Source organism: Nicotiana tabacum, chromosome 10, assembly GCF_000715075.1.
Source record: "Nicotiana tabacum cultivar K326 chromosome 10, ASM71507v2, whole genome shotgun sequence".
NCBI classification, from domain to species: Eukaryota; Viridiplantae; Streptophyta; class Magnoliopsida; order Solanales; family Solanaceae; genus Nicotiana; species Nicotiana tabacum.
The window spans coordinates 49,421,269-49,440,832 of record NC_134089.1 but is presented as its reverse complement, the minus strand read 5'-3'; the positions used below and the strand labels follow the sequence as shown (position 1 = coordinate 49,440,832).

Sequence of the window (19,564 nt, the reverse complement as noted above, 5' to 3'; positions counted from 1 at the left end):
ATTAATGAAGGAAGAGATCTGTTCCACGTGAAAAGTTGGCTAGAGTTCTTGATACATGTATCTAATCGCTACTGACCTTTTCTCATTCATCTTGCTCTACTGGAAGGCTTCAGATGGAGGAAGGTTTGGGAACCAGTGAACAGCTTCCCGAGGATGAGGGAAGTGGTCTATGTATTAGTTTGTTAAAATCTTAACAATGGTATCTTGATAATTTCCACTCACAAAAGGAACTATGGAAAATAATTTCTTTTTTAATCATATAAAGGTACAAAAGAAAGTTTTAATTTCTATGCGCCAACAGTTTAAAAGAAATTTTACCTAAAAAATAATCTGCATCAACAGCAGCAGAAGAAAGAAGAAGAAAACGAAGGAGGAGAAAGAGGAGGAGAAAGGGGGCTAAAGTTATTTAAAAAATGGGTACAAATTAAAAGTTTTTAAAAAAATGGGTATATGTTAAATGGGGGCAACCAAATAGGGCGCCCCATGCAATTTTTACGTTTGTAACATCATACGTCCACTTTTTTGCCTTATACAATTGGACATCGTTAAGAAACTAAAATGAGATATCTTATTTCAAAACAAGTTGGATTCCCTCGCAAAAATAGGAATAAATAGTCGTCAAGTCATGAATAAAATGTGAGGTCGAAACAGGTGAAATATAAGGGTATTACTTGAATGCTATTGCAAGTATATGCGATGAAATAATCAAAAGAGAACAAAGCGCTATATTTTTTAGAGGATTGAATATTGTTCTTATCATAATGCATGATTACTTAATGGGAATATTCATCGAAAATACTAACTTTGATTCATTATTGTCGAGATAATGGTCTCTACTACTCTCACCCCACACTCCTTTACTTTCAAAATGTCTTATTTTAGTTACGTTAGGATTGTCACATAATTAATGGGATACTATTTTATGTGATACACGTGATAAAAAGTTTCAGTTTGAGAGTTGTCTAGAATCACGCAAACTGTAGTAGGACCTAGCACAAATATTTGAACAAAATGTCCCAAAAGAATTGCAAGACGTGACAAGGCCATGAGTTATGAATTATGATTATTGCAGTATTTGTTGTAATTTCTCGTAGTATCTGCATATGCTAATAAATACAAAGAAATATATAAATCAACAAATTAAAGTGAAAATGCATTCCATTTAATTATAATTAAGTATTGAAAACTATATATACAAAATATATGTCTTATATTTGTTGGCTTGGTGTAAACAGCCGGTGCAGGTAAATTTTTACCTATATACACCATACTAATATTAGAACCCACGCGATGCGTGGTTAATATTAAAGAAAATAATAATAAAATATTATTGTATTTGTTTGAGCTCATTAAATCTAAGTGAATTAACAAAATTTCAACTATTATTCTTTCTCTACGCAATGTATCCAAAAAAAACAAAGTATGAAATTAAAAGAAATCATATCGTCGGTGATTAGCTCTTGTATGATAAAAGAATACAATAATAAATTTTTAGTACTATTTCATTACTAATATGACTTAATTAGCTCATCACTTGGCTAAATATCTATGTCCACTATTTTTCTTTTTCTTTTTCTATTTAATATCTGATCCATGTCACGACGCAAAATCACCACCGGTTGTGATGGGGCCTAAACCACTTGCTAGGCAAGCCAATCATGAAATATTAAAGAAACATGATAACGAATTACAGAAAAGATAAGTCTGAGAGGCAAATAGCCATTGATAATATCAAATCATAATACAACTCCCTAGAACTGGTAATACCGAATCATAAGCTCTACAACACGAATACAAGTCTGAAATACAAATATATTGTCTGAAACAACAACAATCATTAACATAGCAAGAGAGAACTGCAATCAGGGAGCAGCTCTACCTTGGTCTCCAAAGCATAATGAATAGCTCCACTCACAAAATTAGATTGGATCCAACACCTGAATCTGCACAATTAAGTGTGAAGTGTAGTATGAGTACAATAGATCTCATGTACTCCTTAAGTATTATGACTAACCTCGACAAGGTAATAGTGGAAAAAATTACCAATGATACTCACTTACCAACCTACTCAGATCATAAATATACAAGTAGACAATAATGATACCAAAACTAAGCATGAAAATACAAGTATAACCTAATTGATGCACATCTTATAATAGTTCAATAACTCGGCGTATAAAGAAGATATCCATTTATCACCAAAGGATCATTAATATATAGAGAAGATATGCATTAAGAATCAAGTCAATATACACAGGTTAATATATAGAAAAGATATGTATCATGCCCTCACTTTTTTTATCAAACGGTTATGCATAAAGATGCATGTATACCTTTCAAAACTAGCATATAAAGAAGATATGCGATAAAATCATGTATATACCCAAGGTGTTTGCAAATAGAGAAGAGATGCAATAACCAAACACTGATCAGTTTTTCTCATATCGCGTGGACGTCATCAAGAGAGAAACATGAGAGAACGACCCTAGGAGGATAGATTCTTATCACATACTGCACGGACAACTCACGTGCCATTATATAACAACCACATAGGTCACTCATGTGCTATTATAACTCAAACCGCAGAGACCATTCATGTGCTACCAATCCGGTCCAAATCACATAGCAAGGAGCATAGTATTCAATACGAGGGATAACATAGCCTAAGAACTATACAACATGGACAAAAACTCGGTGCATGCACACATGCTCATCTCCTGTATGTGCATCACTCTTAGCATGTAGCAATCATCAACAAGTCAAGCAACTAGTGCCTCAAACCAAGGCTAGGCAAGATACGTACCTCAAACAAGCCAAATCAATACTCCAAAAATATCTTTCATTGCAAATCACCATCCAAATGGCTCAAATCTAGCGAAAAATAACTCAATAACATCAAATAAAGCTACAGGAATCAATTTCAAATAATAAAGCTTGAATCTTCATTCAATATCTAAAAAGTCAACAAAAGTCAATCCGAGCCCACTTGGTCAAAACTCAGGTTATTGGATAGATCCCGATCATAACCCCATGAGTCCAAATATGTGATTAGATTCCAAAATAAAGTCTAAATCCACCTTCAAATCCCCAAATTTTACTCTCCTAAGTTGTAGGCTAAAACCTCAATTTTCCTCTTTCAAATCCATGTTCCAAGTGCACAAATTTATAAGGAATTGATTATCGATGATTGGGTCGCGTGGTTGTGTGTTTTTTTTGTTATCGGTAAGTTGGTGGGTTAGTTATGACTGAGGAAGAGAACATACGGGGTAATTCGAGCAAGGATTTGATGGATATGTGCTACAGTTCACCTTACCGATTCATGTGAAGGTCATGGAAATTTTATACTTCTTGTGAATATGATGCACAACGAAGATGATTCATTCAGTTGCTTCTTTGGAGTATTCGTATGCTAACGTAGCACCAGTTGTTTGTTTTTATATATTCGGGACTTGCTTAGAGGAGACGACTCTCGACAAGGGTTCTAGTGGGTCCAACATTTAAAGTGTGGTGCTTAAGGATTTTCGGGTTCGTTGTATAGCCAAGGATTGATTATTGCAGCAAATTGTGATAGAGACTTTGGAGTATTTCTATGTTACCACCAGGTCTGTGGTGCAGTGTTAGAGAGATGAAAGAAACAGTTTCGGATTCGCAAAAGGTCTGATCAGAACGGGTATACCAGTTGAAAGTACTGTTGAGCGTATATGAGGGTATAAAATGGTTCATGGTATTGAGATAATGTGGACTCGTGATTTGGGGTCACTCGGGATGGGTGTTGATTGAGGTCCATTATGTGTTGGAAAAGTGGTATTGCTTCACAGGCAAGTCAAGAGTAAATCTAAAGAAGTGGGGTCAGTTTAGTAGTGGGTTAGATCAGCGTGGTAAGGAAAATGATCTGTTCTTTCGGTATAATAAGGATATATAGGTGTTTCGTAGCTATACTTGTGGGTTTGGCAGTCTGCGTGACTCGGTTGATTTAGAAGACTCAGTTTAATGGTTTGGTTATGTGCAAACTGGACCCGAAGAGTTATGGTAGTTTAGACCATGACTCGAGGTTTGTATCTTTTGCAGTTAAAGGAAAGTTGGTTAAGTGTCACGATTTTCCTTCTGAAATGAATTAAGTGAAAGGTTTCTTGCCGATGAAGTATTTATTATACTAGTGGCTCATGGTTATGATGGGGTTCTAGAACTCTTGCACAGCAGCATGATTGATGTGGTGAGCGAGGTGGAAATTGGGCAAGGTTGTGGTTTGGTTTTGACAAGGATATCACGAGCTCGAAGGAGCGGGGGAGAGTTCAGGTGTTCAAAGTATGCTGGCACTACTTTAGTGTTGCATGAGAATGGTCTGTATTGTGGAAGAAGCATTGTATATTGATTTGCGGATTCATGGCTAGCACTATAGAAATAGCATGGTCGATGGCCATTGATGTTCAAATTTTGTTACTTGGTGTTGTAGGTTGTGGAAGTATCTCCCATAGGGTGATTATGTAGAGGTGGTGTATCAATCATTTTAGTAGAGATCGAGGCCAGGTACAGAGATCCTGGTACTATCGCAGATTGGAGAGTTTGTCTGAGAGACGCACCATTTCTATAGTTGCGGACTACGAAGTTTGTTCAGGATTTGATGGTTTTTTTTATGTGTCATGAATGGGGTCATTGTGGATCTTGAAAGGATACTTACCTATTTCGGGATGTTTGAAAGCGATTTAGAGGGCCATTTGTAGGTCTAATGAATGTATATTCTACACCATATTAGATATGTTTATTCAGCACAGTATTGTCTACGGATGAGTGTTCGGGCATGGCGGATTTATTCATCTTATCATCTATTTCCTGTTTTACAATTTAAGCTATGTAGGTTGTGAGGTGGCTTGATTATTCACACATGTGTTGTGATCCTGTGTAGTCATGTGGTGTTATGTGATGGCTCTAGAGATACTGATTTATTTATTGCACAGTAGTCGTGCTTAGGTCTTCATAGCGCAAGATGATATATGTCTCCCCAGAGTTATGTTTATGCATGTGTCGTGCTTGTAATTGATGTACGCGTGTCTAGTGAGTATGAGCATTTTGGCTCGATGGGTATCCCCTTGGTAATTGCTATGTGTAGATCGAGTGGCACGTTGCCATGGGTATGATGTTTGGATCGGTTGCACACCGTAATGATATCATGTGTGGATTGGGTTGCACGCCACAACAGTATCATGCGTGGATCAGGTTGCACGCTAAAACAGTGAGATATTAGGTACGTTTCTTTATAACTATTTGTGTGTTTTGTTTCTCATCTATGAGATAGGTTCATAGCACTTATTTGGTCGTTTTATTCATTACGCGAGCAGGATAGCTCTAAATTCAGGTTCGCTTTTCCTTATTGGTCATATTCGAGTTGGGGCTTGTTGGCACATTAATGACGTCATACAAGAGTTTAGACGATTTTCGGTGTGACTTATTACCCGAGTAGCTTGTACTTGGGGAGACGAGTTTGTTAGACCTGGAGTCAGCGCAAACGAATTTTTATAATATATATTTAGAGGGAGAATGCCACTAATCAGTTTAGAATGCCGCAATGGATCTTGTCGAACGGAAGAATCCCATGATTTATTGATTTGACAGGTGGTTAACCACAAACTAGGTCCCACCCCAAATACCCTTAGTCACTCACACATACTCTTCCCCAAAGGTTTAGATACCAATGAGGTATTCACTCAATATCTGACATGAGAGCAGCAGCAGGCATAAAATTTCAAGTATACAAAGTTCAAAGGCTGCATAGAATAGAATCGAAATGCAACGACATGAACACTTTAGGAATTATAACATTAACCTTAAAATCAGAACCCAACAGGTAAAAGTCAATTACTGTAGGTACCAACAATGTCTAGGGATGTTTAGCATTCATTCATAACATATATATTAGAACATTTAAGGGGATCATCATCAGATGTAGAATAGGGAGAGTTCATGGAAACCATCAGTAAACTAGTCCAAGTTAGAAATGAGGAGTTAGGTGATCCAAAAGGTATGGAAGACATGCGTGTTAACTTTATTAGTTCTACTGGCAAGTTCAAATTTTCAAGAATCTTTAACTATATTTATAACACTCCAACATTCAACTCAAATGATCCCCAGAACAATCAGAAGCATACATGCTCAAAATTAAGGCCTCATTATACTAGATATTTGTATTAACAGTCTTGATCAAATTCCTTAGAGGTAGCAGCAATCAACAGAGGTATCTACATAGGCAGGAAAGTGAGTTTTGAGCTATCTCTAATTTAATAACATGGTTTTTAGCCTATTAGGTTCTCATCCAATATCCAGCTCTGTTTTTATTGGCAAAGATATCAACCAAGTGTAAGACAATGGGTAGGGGTGTTCATTCTAACAGGACAAGTAAGCATTAGGATTTGTTTAGGTCTATAAGCGACAATAGTAGACTTTCATTTCAGACCCCACACTTTTAAGTTGTTAAGGCTGGCATCGTTTGACTTCTATTCTCTAAGGCAATCTCAAGTGAAGAGTGCAATAACATAGGCAAGAGTCTTTCCTAAATGAGAGTAAACAGGAAGTTCATGAGAACAACTGGGCAAACAAAAGCATGGAAGGTCAATAGACTTCACTCAACTTATACACAAGGAAGTTTCCATAGGATTACATAATTACAGGAAATATCATATGAGCAGACAACATAATACTAAACTGATGAATTCATTACAGGAGTTTAGATCATGTAAGCTTTAAAATATGTACAACACAGGCATGGTTTTAGCAGCAGATCACTCAGTCCAAACAGACAGGTTAAATGTGAATGACATGAATAACATGATGGAGATCATTTTTAGACACACTAGCATATGATATACCATTACTAACCAAGGACTAATATAGCACAGTTGTAACAAACCAAAACCCTCGACGGGACATCAAAGAAGTGTCTAAGAGCACAACTTGATCAAGCTAACTAAACATGGTATTACAGTTAACAAGCACACAAAGGAATCATCAGAAGATCCCTAAACAATGACAAAGGCTCAAAAGAATTATATCATTCACTAATAACAACTATTTATCTAGTTAAGTCATAAGGTTCATTAACCTAAATTAACCAGCCATACTAATATAAATTATCAGGAAAAGATTAACTTAAACAATAAGGATAACATATAAGAGCAGAACCTAATAATCAATCATAAACTTCTAACATATATCATGAACGAAAGATAATCAACAGAAGCAGACATGGTAAGCATAGAAAAAAAAGATAATCGAAAAAAGGGAGGGTCAGTGTACACTGACCTTCTACCGGGTAGCAAACCAAACTAGAGTGATTCAATATCCGTTTAAGGATCCAATACTCAAGACCAATAAGGCAATCGAACTTAGGACCAGAAAAGAAAACAGTAAAGAGTGAGGAAAGCTCAAATTTTGCCTTTTCTTTCTTTTTGTATTTCCGATGGTATTAGATTATCTCCTGGTGAGGGCATTGAATGACCCTTTTTATAGTGGCATTCAATGCCTTAGAGTTTCACAGATTCAAAATGATAGTGAAGAGTGACGAAGAGTAGATGATGTGAGCAACATTGAGTGAAATCAGAGAAGACAGAGGTAAGAGCAGTGATAGTTTTACCTGAGATGGGGAAACTGTCCGTTGAAAGCAAAATCCACCAGATAAAAGCCCCAATGATGATAACACTAAAGAATAATGATGATAACACTAAAGAATAATGATAACAAAGAATAATGATGATAACACTAAAGAAATGGCCATGCATGCCATAGATTTAACAGCGCATAAGAGAAATCTTGAGATTTAATGTTGCATCATTGAATCTAGGGTTTCAGATTTAGGAACTTGAATTTCAAGTGATGAAACGGGAAGGGAGTTGGAGAGAATCACGGCTTGGGGAGGCAGAAGGGATGATTTTATGGTTGATTCACGACCTTGCACGAATTTGTGCAAGGTTTGTGATTGATTTGGTTATGTGAGTTGAGAGAACAGAGAGAGGAAGGGGAAAGGGGATGGCCGAGTCGGGGAAGGAAATGATTGGGGTTTTGGGTAGGTTAGTCCATCTCTACTTAAACGCGTGGGAGTGATATGAGCCGTTGGATCTTTAGATCAACGGCCCTGATAATTCAGGGATTAAACACTTTAAACGATAATATATGAGGATTGTTGGATCTATAGATTTTGACGGCTGAGATTAAATCCGGGGATGTGTTTAAAATTAAAGAAAATACGAGGTAAAACGTGGGTCGTTGATCAAATATATAGACGGCTCGGATTAAGTGTGTTTATTTTGTGAGTGTGGTGAAGGGGTGATGTGGCACAATTTAATTGGATCGTAAAGGAGGTCATGGATCTCCAAGGTGAAAAGAGAGGGGTTGGACCTGGGTCAGATTTTGGATTGGGCTTGGGTATTTGGGCCATTTCTGATTTAAGAAATGGCCATTTCTCCTTTGATTATGAAATTACAAGTGTAGCCGATTTAGCCTTTAAACCTTTTTAGATTTAATTTAAATAAACTTAAATAATTTCAATAAAATGTAATAGAAAATATTTGGCCTTCCCTCTCGCGTAGAGTGAGCTGGGCGTGGCTGATTTGGCCTTCACGATCGCGAAGGGCAACTAGCCAGTGTATAAGAATTGAAATCGGGACTTGACTTATTTTTATTTCATTTCTCTCATTGGAGTTGATTTTGGGGCGAATTTGAAGGGGCTTTTTTATCATCCGTCCCAAGGTAAGTGATTCATACCCATTGTGAGTTAAATACATAGATTATATATGGATTTTAATATAAAAATTGGTCGAAATTGCTGAATATTGGAAGAAGACCTAGAAATGATAATTTTAGATTTTTACCACGAAATTGGCATGAAATTGGAAATAAATTATATATTTGAGTTAGTGGTGCTATTGGTAATATTTATCTTCGATAATTTTTGGAATCCAGACGCACGGGCTCGGGGTATGATTTTGTTGACTTTTCTTGTGGAGTTGGAAATTATTTTTAATTGTTAAATTATGAGTCTTTGAGCATATTTTGATTGGTTTGCACATTTTTTTGACTAGTTTCGGATTGTTTGGCATTGGTTTGAGGTGTTAGAGAGGCGTTGGAGTCGGTTATCGGATTTCGGAGCGAGGTAAGTCTGCTTTCTAACCCTGTGAGGGGAAATTTACCCTGTAGGTGCTATATTTGTTATGTGCTACGTGTTATGGGAGCTACGCTCATATGAGGTGACGAGTGCCCGTGCGTTTGCTAGAATTTCTGATTATGTTCATGTAAACTTAGACGCATACCATATTTTAATTATACTATTTGAGTTATTCTTGCATGATTAAATATTTTAAATTGTAACTTAGCCTGGGACTAGATTTGAGTAAGGCATTGGACTTGCTATTTTAGACACTTGACGAGCTAATTTATTAGTAGTGGAAATTATACTTTCTTTTATGAATTTCTCCCGATTGGACGAATTTGTTCAAAAGTCTCTCAAATTTCATAACTCACACGTATATTCGTGAGTGGGGCCAATGACCCGTCAAGTTTCAGTATTCCTATGGGCCCGGGCTGAATGCCTCAGCAGTACCATTATGGTATCGGGTCGTTCGCCTCGATAGTATTATGATATGCATCTATGGATCGGACCGTACGACCTCGGTAGTGTATACTATTATTATGGGATCAGACCATACGCTATGACAGGAAATCGTGCCATTACTATTATGGGATCGGTCATCCGCCTCGGCAGAATCGTGAGAAATATTTGATAAGGAGTTAACATACTTATGAGTCTTCCTGACTTGATATGTGACCTTTTATCTGGTGATGACCATTATGTATTCCATTTCAGGAAGTATCCGATATTTGAGGACTTCGTGTTTACTCTTCAGTTGAGGCATTGAGCTAAACCAAAATGAAAAAGTTGAATATTGTCACAAGTTTACAACAAATATTTATGGCAGAGAACTGCAGTTCACATAAACATAAACTTGAAAGTTTTGAGATTCAATAATATCTTACAATCAGACGATGAGTAAAAATATTTCATCATTGTCTTCAAGTCCCAAAGGACTTGACGGAAGAGAGATCACATTCTGTTCGTTTTATTTGGGCTAAGCCAGTCTAAAGGTACTTTTAACATGGTGTGAGATCTTTGTTTACACATTCAACATTAACCATCGGGATAACCTTTGACGAGCATATATGAAGGTCACCAACCTAAGCCATGGCTTTTCTTGAAGGCTGGATCGTGATAGCCAATATTCTCAACAGCACCAACAGTGTTGAACAAGCGCCTCTTATTTATCTCTTCTACAAGAGAACGATGCATCAATTGACTACGGATATCAACTAGCGATTTTACCTTAGTCAATTTTGGATGTTGATTCATTAGCGCGCTCTGATTTTTGGACATGTTTGTTTCAGGACAGAACCTCGTAGTACATTTGTTTGTCTTCTGATCAGTACAGTACTGAGATTCTGCTTTCTTGTAGTTCAAATCAGCATCATCTTCTTGAAGGGAACAGAAGTTTAAGTTGTTGTAGGATCCATAGGAGTTCATCGAGCATTGAGAACTTGAATCATCATACGGTTTCAACTCATCTGCAACACGGGACATTGAGAAGTTGCAGATAGATATCAAATTAATTTCACGTAGGATTACTGAATCTTATCACATATGACAGTAGAGTCACAAAGTTATTTTTTGTGACATTAAAGTAATTGAATTTTACTTTCTATACCAGTAAACTCAATAAACTTTTACCTATTATGACGGTAAAGTTGCAGAACTATATATCTTTTGTCACATTAAAGTAACTAAACTTTACATTATAATGGTAAACTCACCCTACTTTATCCCCTATAATGACAAACATACTGATTTTATCGCCATAATGGTTAAAAGTTCAATTATTTTTATGTGACGCGTAAATTACTTCACAATCATGAAAAAAGAAACCGATACAAACCTTGAAGCCAATCATGGTCCAATTTTTCTTGATGATATGAAGGGAGTAGACCAGGGAGAGAAAGTTGAGAAGAAGAATGGGAGGAAATGTAATAGAAAAGATTGCGATGGTTTTCGTCATCATCTTCTACGTAGTTGAAGCTATGCTGCTGTTCATAATTCTGAACAGAGTTCTGTGAATTCTTCCATGTTGGAATTAAAGCAGAAATTTCCTGGTCAATCATATCAGCAATTTGAAGAGGATCCCAATCTGTTATGTCTAACTCCTTCACCATTTCCACTGCCACTTCCATTGCAGTGTCATTAGATATGTCGAATGGGAAGAATATGTTCCTTGCTTTGCCTAAAAATGGACAAGTCCAATGAGTAACATTTTAATTGCTAGGGCATCTTAAATAAAACTAGACAATTACTAGATAAGCAGGCACATAACATAATTTATAGGTGGCAAAATCAACCCATTTTTTAGCAACTCGTCCGAGTTTAAACGGTTGGATTATATCCCCTTTGTTGGCTTGATCCAATGGGTTGAACCCGAAATGACCCATTAAATTATTGGGTCAAAAGGGACAGAATAGTGTAACACAACAGGTCAAGATGCACACAAACCTAAAGAGTTTTTGGCTAAAATCATCCTTCATGGTACATCCTTGTGTAATAATAGTGAATAAAAAACATCTCTTAACTAATAAAAAAGGGGCAAGAATCATCCTTCTACAACCAAAACTTGTGCCAAGCACATGACTTCCCCCAAGATCTCCCTATACTCCTGATTCTATCCCTCCCGAAGCTATCCCGCTCTTTCATATTAGGCTTCAAAAGCTATACGATTGAAGATAAGTTCATAAAATAACTAGAGCAACAAGATAAGTTATTTTCTTGAACTAGAATTGAAGCTAGGGCTATTCTCCATTACTTATCTTCCCACGCCTCACAAACAAGGTAAAAGCAACAATAGCCATTAAAAAAGTTTTGGCTTTTTTCGCCCGGAGTAGTATTTTGCTATTTCTCAGACTAAATATCTTCCTCATTCTTAAAAGCACCAGATCTTGTGGGTTGAAGCATAAGAAACAATAGATAAATGCTGACTCGAAGTTTAAGAGGTCAATCATCCACACCCAGCAATGGTATTATTGATATTATAGATTCTTTAAGCATTCGATAATATCATATACAATAGCTTTCAGATTAACTTATACTATATTACTGAATTTACAAAATTCTAGAAAGTCTTTTGTTTAATATAGAAGTTGAATATTTTAATATTTATTACATTGAAAAAAAATAAGTTTTAGAAGCCTAAGCTTTGGTGAAGGATGAAGACGAGATGATCAGGAAGGATAAAATAGTGAGATTTTGTGGGGGGCTAGGGGTTGAAGTCACGTGCTTGACACATGTTTTGGTTGTAGCTGTTAGTTTCTTAATGAAAATTAACGGAAGGATGATTCTTGCCTTTTTTGGATAGCTAAGGGATGTTTTTTGTTCACTATTATTAGAGAAGGACGTACTCTAGTTTTGAGCCATAATTGAGGGATGATTTTAGCTAGAATCAAATTTGAAGATTGGAAATTATATAAAATTTGAAGAACTTAATTAAGCTGATAATTTTTAAAAAAATACATTAGCTTTCACTTTTCTTTTTCAAAAAAGCAAGAATAAATAAGTAAATTGGAGGTCTAATAAAATTGGAGGTCACATCATGTTGAGCCGGTTGGGTCATGACATGTTATTTGACCGATTTTGACCCAAATAAATTTTGGACTAGCTGGTTCATGATCCTTATTGAATTGACTATCCAAATTTAAGCTAACTCGTTCATTTGCCACCTCTTTAACATATATATAGACTATAAAGAGATTAAGATCCTGACTCTTGCATGCAAGTTTTTGAACTACAATTCTTTATTTCTGAAAAATAAATGGTGAAGCAATTTACCATTCTTTTGAGAAATTTGTACTTTGAGAAAGATGGTATCATCCGCAGGATTCATTGTTCCTGTTATTATCATGTCTGTGCCACCTAGTACTGAATCATCAGACTGACAAGGTACTTCATTTTGTTCCCCATTTGGTGTAAACTTTTGATGAAATGGCAAGTTTATGACAGGAGATAATTGTTCATCCTCATCAACAGCAAGGAATGGATCCCTCAATAGCTCAGAAGCAGATGGCCTTTCAGAAGCAGTATTCAAGCATCTTCCAACAAATATTTGGGCTTCAGCATCACTAATCTTGTAAAATGCTTTTGGTAGCTTTCCCTGTCGACACAAATATGTTACGCTATCAGTATGATTTAACATGTTACATAAGGTTACGTATTTCATAAGTAATTTAATTGTGTAAATATTTATCATGAAAATAAGATATGGAATACGCGTTCATGATCTTACCGAGGTGACTTTCTTGTATATTTGAGCTGGATTTGAACATTCACTATACGGATACTCAGAAGTGAGCATTTCTAATACACACATGCCAAAAGAGTATACATCTACAAGTTCATCATAATCCTCTTCGTATAATTCTGGTGCCATAAATTCAGGAGTACCTAAAGATAACAGAACATTCAGTATAATTTTAGTCATCAGTGACGGAGCCAGAAATATATGAAAGATATTTAAGAACTGCAAAAATAGTAGGTGAGGTCATTGCCTATGACACTATGAGCATGGTGCGATCCACAAAGTATGGTCGCTAAGCCTAAATCACCAATTTTGACTTGGCCAAGATGTCCGTTGACAAAGATGTTATCGCACTTCAGATCTCGGTGTATAACTGGAGGATTGTGACCGTGCAGATAAGCAAGACCTTTGAGGATTTGTCGTGCCCAATTCTTGATTGCACGTATATTTACTCTCTTATACTTTTGTCTATACCTACATCAAGAAAAGAAAACAGTCAATCTAAATAACTTTATCAATTTTTTAAAATTACCACTACTATATCGAGTTTATGTTCTGTCTAATAAAATGTAAAAAAATTTATATTATCAGGTTAAGTTGACCTACTACAATTGATAACTCTCACATCAAGCATGAATTCAAGTTATATATACAGAGAAAAAGAAATGCTACACTATCATTTTAATTTACTTGTTATTGCAGGTTATTGCTTTATTTCCTAACTTATCATGGCAGCATATAATGAACAGCTACCTATTATTATAGGTCATCAACCTAACCTGATAATACAAAGATTCATTTCACTGTGATCGGTACACTAAATATAAAGTCATAGAGCATAATATGTTGGTAACTATGTAGGAAAATAGAATAATATATAATATGTTATAACAACCGCACAGATAAATTGCAGTATCGGTATATATAATTTAAAAAAAAATCAAGATATGGGATGCGGATGTATTACTCTCTAAGAGTGCCAGAGGTAAACATTTCAGTGATGAAGTTGAAGGTTCTGCCTTCAACATTGATCCAAGATGCATGGAATTTCATGATGGATTCATGATCAAGTTCCTTGAGGAGATGGACTTCTGAGTAGAGCCTTTGTAATTCTTCAGGTGATCTAAACACATCATTGAGTTTCACTTGGTTCCAAGCTACCTCTATTCCTAGTAATTCATCAAATGCCTTATACACTATCTTTGTTGCTCCTTTTCCAAGGATTTCTTCGAACTGCAAAGGAAGATATTAATCATAATTACAATTAGTAGCTTACAAATACAACAACAACAACAACAACAACAACAACAACAACAACAAACTGAGTAGTTTCACACAAGTAAGGTCTGGGGAAGGTAAGATGTACGCAGCCTTACCCCTACCCCTGGAAGGATAGAGGGGTTGTATCCAATAGACACTCGGTTAGAGAACGACGGAAAAGAAAAGATAATTTCAACAAGTAGGAATAACAGCAAGATGAAATAAGATTGAATTCAAGAATATGCAGTAAAACTCTAGGTAGTGTTAGCTATTTATGGATAAAAGATATCATACTAATAAATCATATTCTTCTTGCTTAACTACAGCTACTATTATTAGAGTGTTTCAATCTCAAATAAATTGTGATCGGTTATGTGAATCCTTATTGTTCAACGTGTTACTTCTTTTAAGTCTGTCATAGTCAAATACTAATGTTTAAAAATTAGTTTGTCTAGTACTAGAAGTATTTGTTTTCTTCTATTGGCTTATAAATATCTGCAAGATTACGAGACTCCTAGCAAATATTGAACCTAATTAAAGTAAGCATATTAAATTTAATCTCAATTAAATGATATCACCTATATATAGATTTTTTTTCTTCCTTGCATTTACACATTGTCTTTATATTCACAATTTCAAACTATAATTAAGTATTTAATTCAATCTGAACTTTGAACGCAGAATACGTACCAATATATGAGTATATAGACATTTTGTCTACTGTGTGATCATGTGACGGATAGTCGAAACACCATTAATTTAGTGTGTATTTAGACTAATAACACTGTTTCTTGATATTTCCCCTTTATATCCATCATAAGCATCATCATCAAAATATATTATCAATCATGACTTCCTAGCTTAATTAGGATTTCTTTTAAATGTGATAAGATTCTAAAAGTAATCTGCCAAAATCCTTATACCACACAAGTTTTGGTGGTTCATCGCCAACCAAAAACGAAATTTAAAAAAAAAAGGATTATATTATCAAGAATTAACAAATAAAAATATTTCTTCTAAAAGTCAACTTGCTTCACAACATGCTTCTTTAGAAATGATGAGGTCCGCCATTTGGAGGTTTTCAACTAACATTTGCCGGCCTATAGCATGCTATTTCTTACGAATCAATTTGCGCACACTTGAATTGTTTCAGCAATACTTGCAATTTTTTATTAGCATAAACATTAAATAGTTTTACCTACTATAACAAGGATAAGAAGAAATCATCTACTATTTTTTGTTAGAAAGAATCTTGATCTAACGATAGAAGTATATGAAATTTGGTTTCAATTTAGTTTTGTATGATAATTTGAAAGAGTTGCGAAGTTGTAAATCAAAAAACGTCCAATTAAAAAAGTTTAGACTCGACAAATTCAATTCAAATCAAAAAGAAGAAAAGAGGAAATGTATTCATTGGTAGAGTAATTCCCAGAGAGACGATGATTCACTCTATCGTATCGATTAAGCACAAAGCATTAATCACCATTAAGAATAAGGATATGAAGCCTTAAAAAAATAAAGAGAAAAAGGATATGAAAAACTTACACGTCCATAGCGTTTAGATGAATCCATTTCCACATATTCCAACTCCGAGTTTAATTTAAACATCCGAACTTTATGCATGGTGAATGAATCAAAAGAAAAGTTTCTTCTTTTTCTTTTGAAGATTGTGTATATATATCACTAACTATATTATTTTCACTAAACTTTATTAGAATGAGAAGTAGTTGTTTATCTTGATGAAAGAAGTGAAATTAATGAAACGGGTGTGAGAGAAAGAACTTCTTGGCAGAATTCAGTCCACCGGAGGATAGAATAACACTTTTTAGTGACTAAGAGCGGGAAAAGAAAGAAAGGGAGAGAGAAATGCTAGGAAATCCGAAGTTTTCCTTCATGATTTTCGTAAGAGAAAACACCAAACAATAGCCAAAAAAGCCTTGAGTAATCAATCCTTAACATAATCCAAGCCATCCCTACTACTTCAAGTGAGAACTTGTAATCCCAACAAATCATCATTTGTCTTTAATTTCCAGAAAAACAAAAGGAATACGAATCTTCCTTTTTTGCTATCGACTTAATTGATAAGTCAATAACACACACTATTAGAGGTGGAGATGCTATCAACAAAATTAGGGAATATCTGATCTGTCAACAACGTAACTTTTCAAGTTTAATTTAGACAAGTAATTAATGGGATTCTAAACTTGAAAAATCTGTGGCATCTGTGCCCATGTTTTGGAATTGACATTTTTTGTGGTGAATGAGAATTTACATAGGAGGATCTAAACAAGTTGGCGTCGGCTAATGGGAAAGAAAAGAAAATTTTATGTAGGTGTAAATAGTAGGGTTGATAATGTTGAAGAGATTTTAGAAGGACAAGAAGACTTTTGGTGCTAACAAAAGGGTGAGACGTTTCTGGTAGCTAGTGATGGTACATGATATCTGACCTTTTAGAGGTGACTTTATAATAAAATTTAATTTGCTGACTTTTTCTCTCTACCATTACTTGAGCTTTTTTATTTTCATTTTAAGTCCAATTTTGACGTGTGTCTTGTTTTTGGTTATTATGTTCTAAGAAGTTTTATTTTGGAATTATTTGGTACCATTATTTGAGTTTTTTTTTTCTTTAAATCCAATTTGGACGTGTGTCTTTTTTTTGTTTGTGTGTGTTTGTGGTTATTATGCTCTAATAAGCTTTATTTTAGATTAATTCCAAGTCAAACACAAAAGTTAGAAAAATTGGTCGTATTTGTGTTTATTATAACTCCTCTCCCTCCCAATTGATGCCACATTTAACAAGGGAAAGTTATTAATGGAAGAGTTGAAATGTTATTATTATTCAATTGAAGTTCATCTAAAAGTAGAGATTAAGTTATCTCATTAAAGAATTTGAACATTTTTTGAATAAAAGTGGAACAAACTAATTGAGCCCCTTTGCCTTTTGAGATTTGGATTTTACTCCTTTTTTACCTTTACGATATTACTAGTATTAGTACCCGCGCGATGCACGGATAAATCATTTCAAATTGCAATGTATGTTGTTTGAATCATGTACAAATAACCTTAAAATATATATATCTCAGATAAAAATTATATAACATGAGAATTTAATTATGAAGCATGATATGAAATTATTTATCAAATCTCGTAGTAGACAACCAATCTGTTTAACATATATTTGTAGCAACCTAACCCCTTGATTTTAGTACTTGCATTTCGTTCCGTTGTCGATATTAAAGAATACTAAACATGTCATATTGCGATCTGTCTTGTTCGAACACATTAGATCATATTATTTTAATAAAATGCTTACAATCACTTTATTTTTATCAGGAAGCCAAATATGTCTTATTCATCACATCATTTTTACGTAAATTCTTTTTTTGTTCTTTTCTTATAGTTATTGTATTATTTAATATTTCATATTATTATACCATCATATAAGTTTTTGTTAGCTTATAATTAAATTAATGTCTTGCTTATTATCCTTTTAATAGTATGTGATAAAAATAAATGTTGTATTCTCTAAATTTGATATATTTTTATGCTTTTATCCTCTTATTCATAATATTTTAATAATTTAAATTTGTCAGTAATATTTTTAAATATAATTAATTATTTTATTTTATCTATATTAAAATTAATTTAAAGTATAAGTATCCTCGCACTACCTCTATTTTCTTTTTAATATACATTCTCTTTCCTACTATAAATGTTAATTAGTTTTATATTAATATTTTACCTATAACCAAAATAATGTCATATTTTATTTTAAATTGTAACTTTTAATTAGTCAAAAATATTAATACATAAGTTATTTGATTATCATGTTCCAAATGTATTGAGTTCTCTTATAATTAATTTTGTATTAGATGCAGTTAAATTTTCTTTCTTTTTTAGATATAAGATAAAATTTAATTTTAAGTTTAATTTTCACTATTAAGATTACCAATATTAGAAATTTATTTTGTATTTTTAAAAATTTATTTAATCATAGAAAAAAAAATTCTTATTTTTATGAACACATTATTTCTAAATATTGTAATGATATTTTTACTATCATTTTAATTCTTTACGTAATATATTTTTAAAAAAAAAATTTCATCTCAAACTCAGATAATTCTTATCATTTTATTTTCTAAACTGGACCACATTTTCAAAAAATTATGCTATGCATTCAAACTCAAACTAACTACACTCGATTCAGATATTAATCATAATTCTAAAATATTAATACATAAGTGATTTGATTATCATGTTCCAAATGTATTGAGTTCTCTTATAATTAATTTTGTATTAGATGCAGTTAAATTTTTGTTCTTTTTTAGCTATAAGATAAAATTTAATTTTTAATTTTCATTATTAAGATTACCAATATTAGAAATTTATTTTGTATTTTTAAAAATTTATTTAATCATAGAAAAATATTCTTAATTTTTTGATCACATTATTTCTAAATATTGTAATAATATTTTTACTATCATTTTAATTCTTTACGTAATATTTTTTTTAAAAAAAATCTCATCTCAAACTCAAATAATTCTTATCATTTTATTTTCTAAACTGGACCGCATTTTCAAATAATTATGCTATGCATTCAAACTCAAGCTAACTGCACTCAATTCAGATATAATCACAGAAAAATATTTTCTTAATTGTTTGAACATATTATATCTAAATGTTGTAGTAATATTTTCACTGTCATTTTACTTCTTTACATAATTTTTTTCCTTTTTCAGTTTGAAGATACAAATTTAATTTTTGTAAAATTACCTATATTAGAAATTTATTGTATAATTTAAAATTTTATTTTTTATTATTATTTTATTTTTCATAAATAAGACTTCAATTTTGTTTTATTATTCATATTTTGAGCATTCGCATCGTAGTTTTAAGAACTTTCTAATCTTAAATTCAAATAGTCTTTTCTTTTC

The 19,564-nt window shown here is 33.6% G+C and overlaps 1 protein-coding gene and 1 long non-coding RNA gene across 2 annotated transcripts; both read right to left on the bottom strand.

The window, feature by feature from the left end:
• Nucleotides 1-1,687: 1,687 nt before the first annotated feature.
• Nucleotides 1,688-8,059, bottom strand: LOC107780345 (uncharacterized). Its single transcript, XR_001646797.2, has 3 exons — nucleotides 7,625-8,059; nucleotides 2,804-2,871; nucleotides 1,688-1,943 (listed from the first exon to the last, which is right to left on the bottom strand). It is a non-coding gene; the product is annotated as an uncharacterized LOC107780345 (long non-coding RNA).
• A 1,880-nt stretch (nucleotides 8,060-9,939) lies between these two features.
• LOC107780353 (putative serine/threonine-protein kinase WNK5) lies at nucleotides 9,940-17,065 on the bottom strand. Its single transcript, XM_016600876.2, has 7 exons — nucleotides 16,176-17,065; nucleotides 14,338-14,603; nucleotides 13,621-13,844; nucleotides 13,359-13,516; nucleotides 12,905-13,226; nucleotides 10,971-11,312; nucleotides 9,940-10,602 (listed from the first exon to the last, which is right to left on the bottom strand). The coding sequence occupies exons 1-7, from the start codon at nucleotides 16,251-16,253 to the stop codon at nucleotides 10,211-10,213; spliced, it is 1,782 nt and encodes a 593-aa protein (XP_016456362.2). The 5' UTR covers nucleotides 16,254-17,065; the 3' UTR covers nucleotides 9,940-10,210.
• Between the last annotated feature and the right edge of the window lie 2,499 nt (nucleotides 17,066-19,564).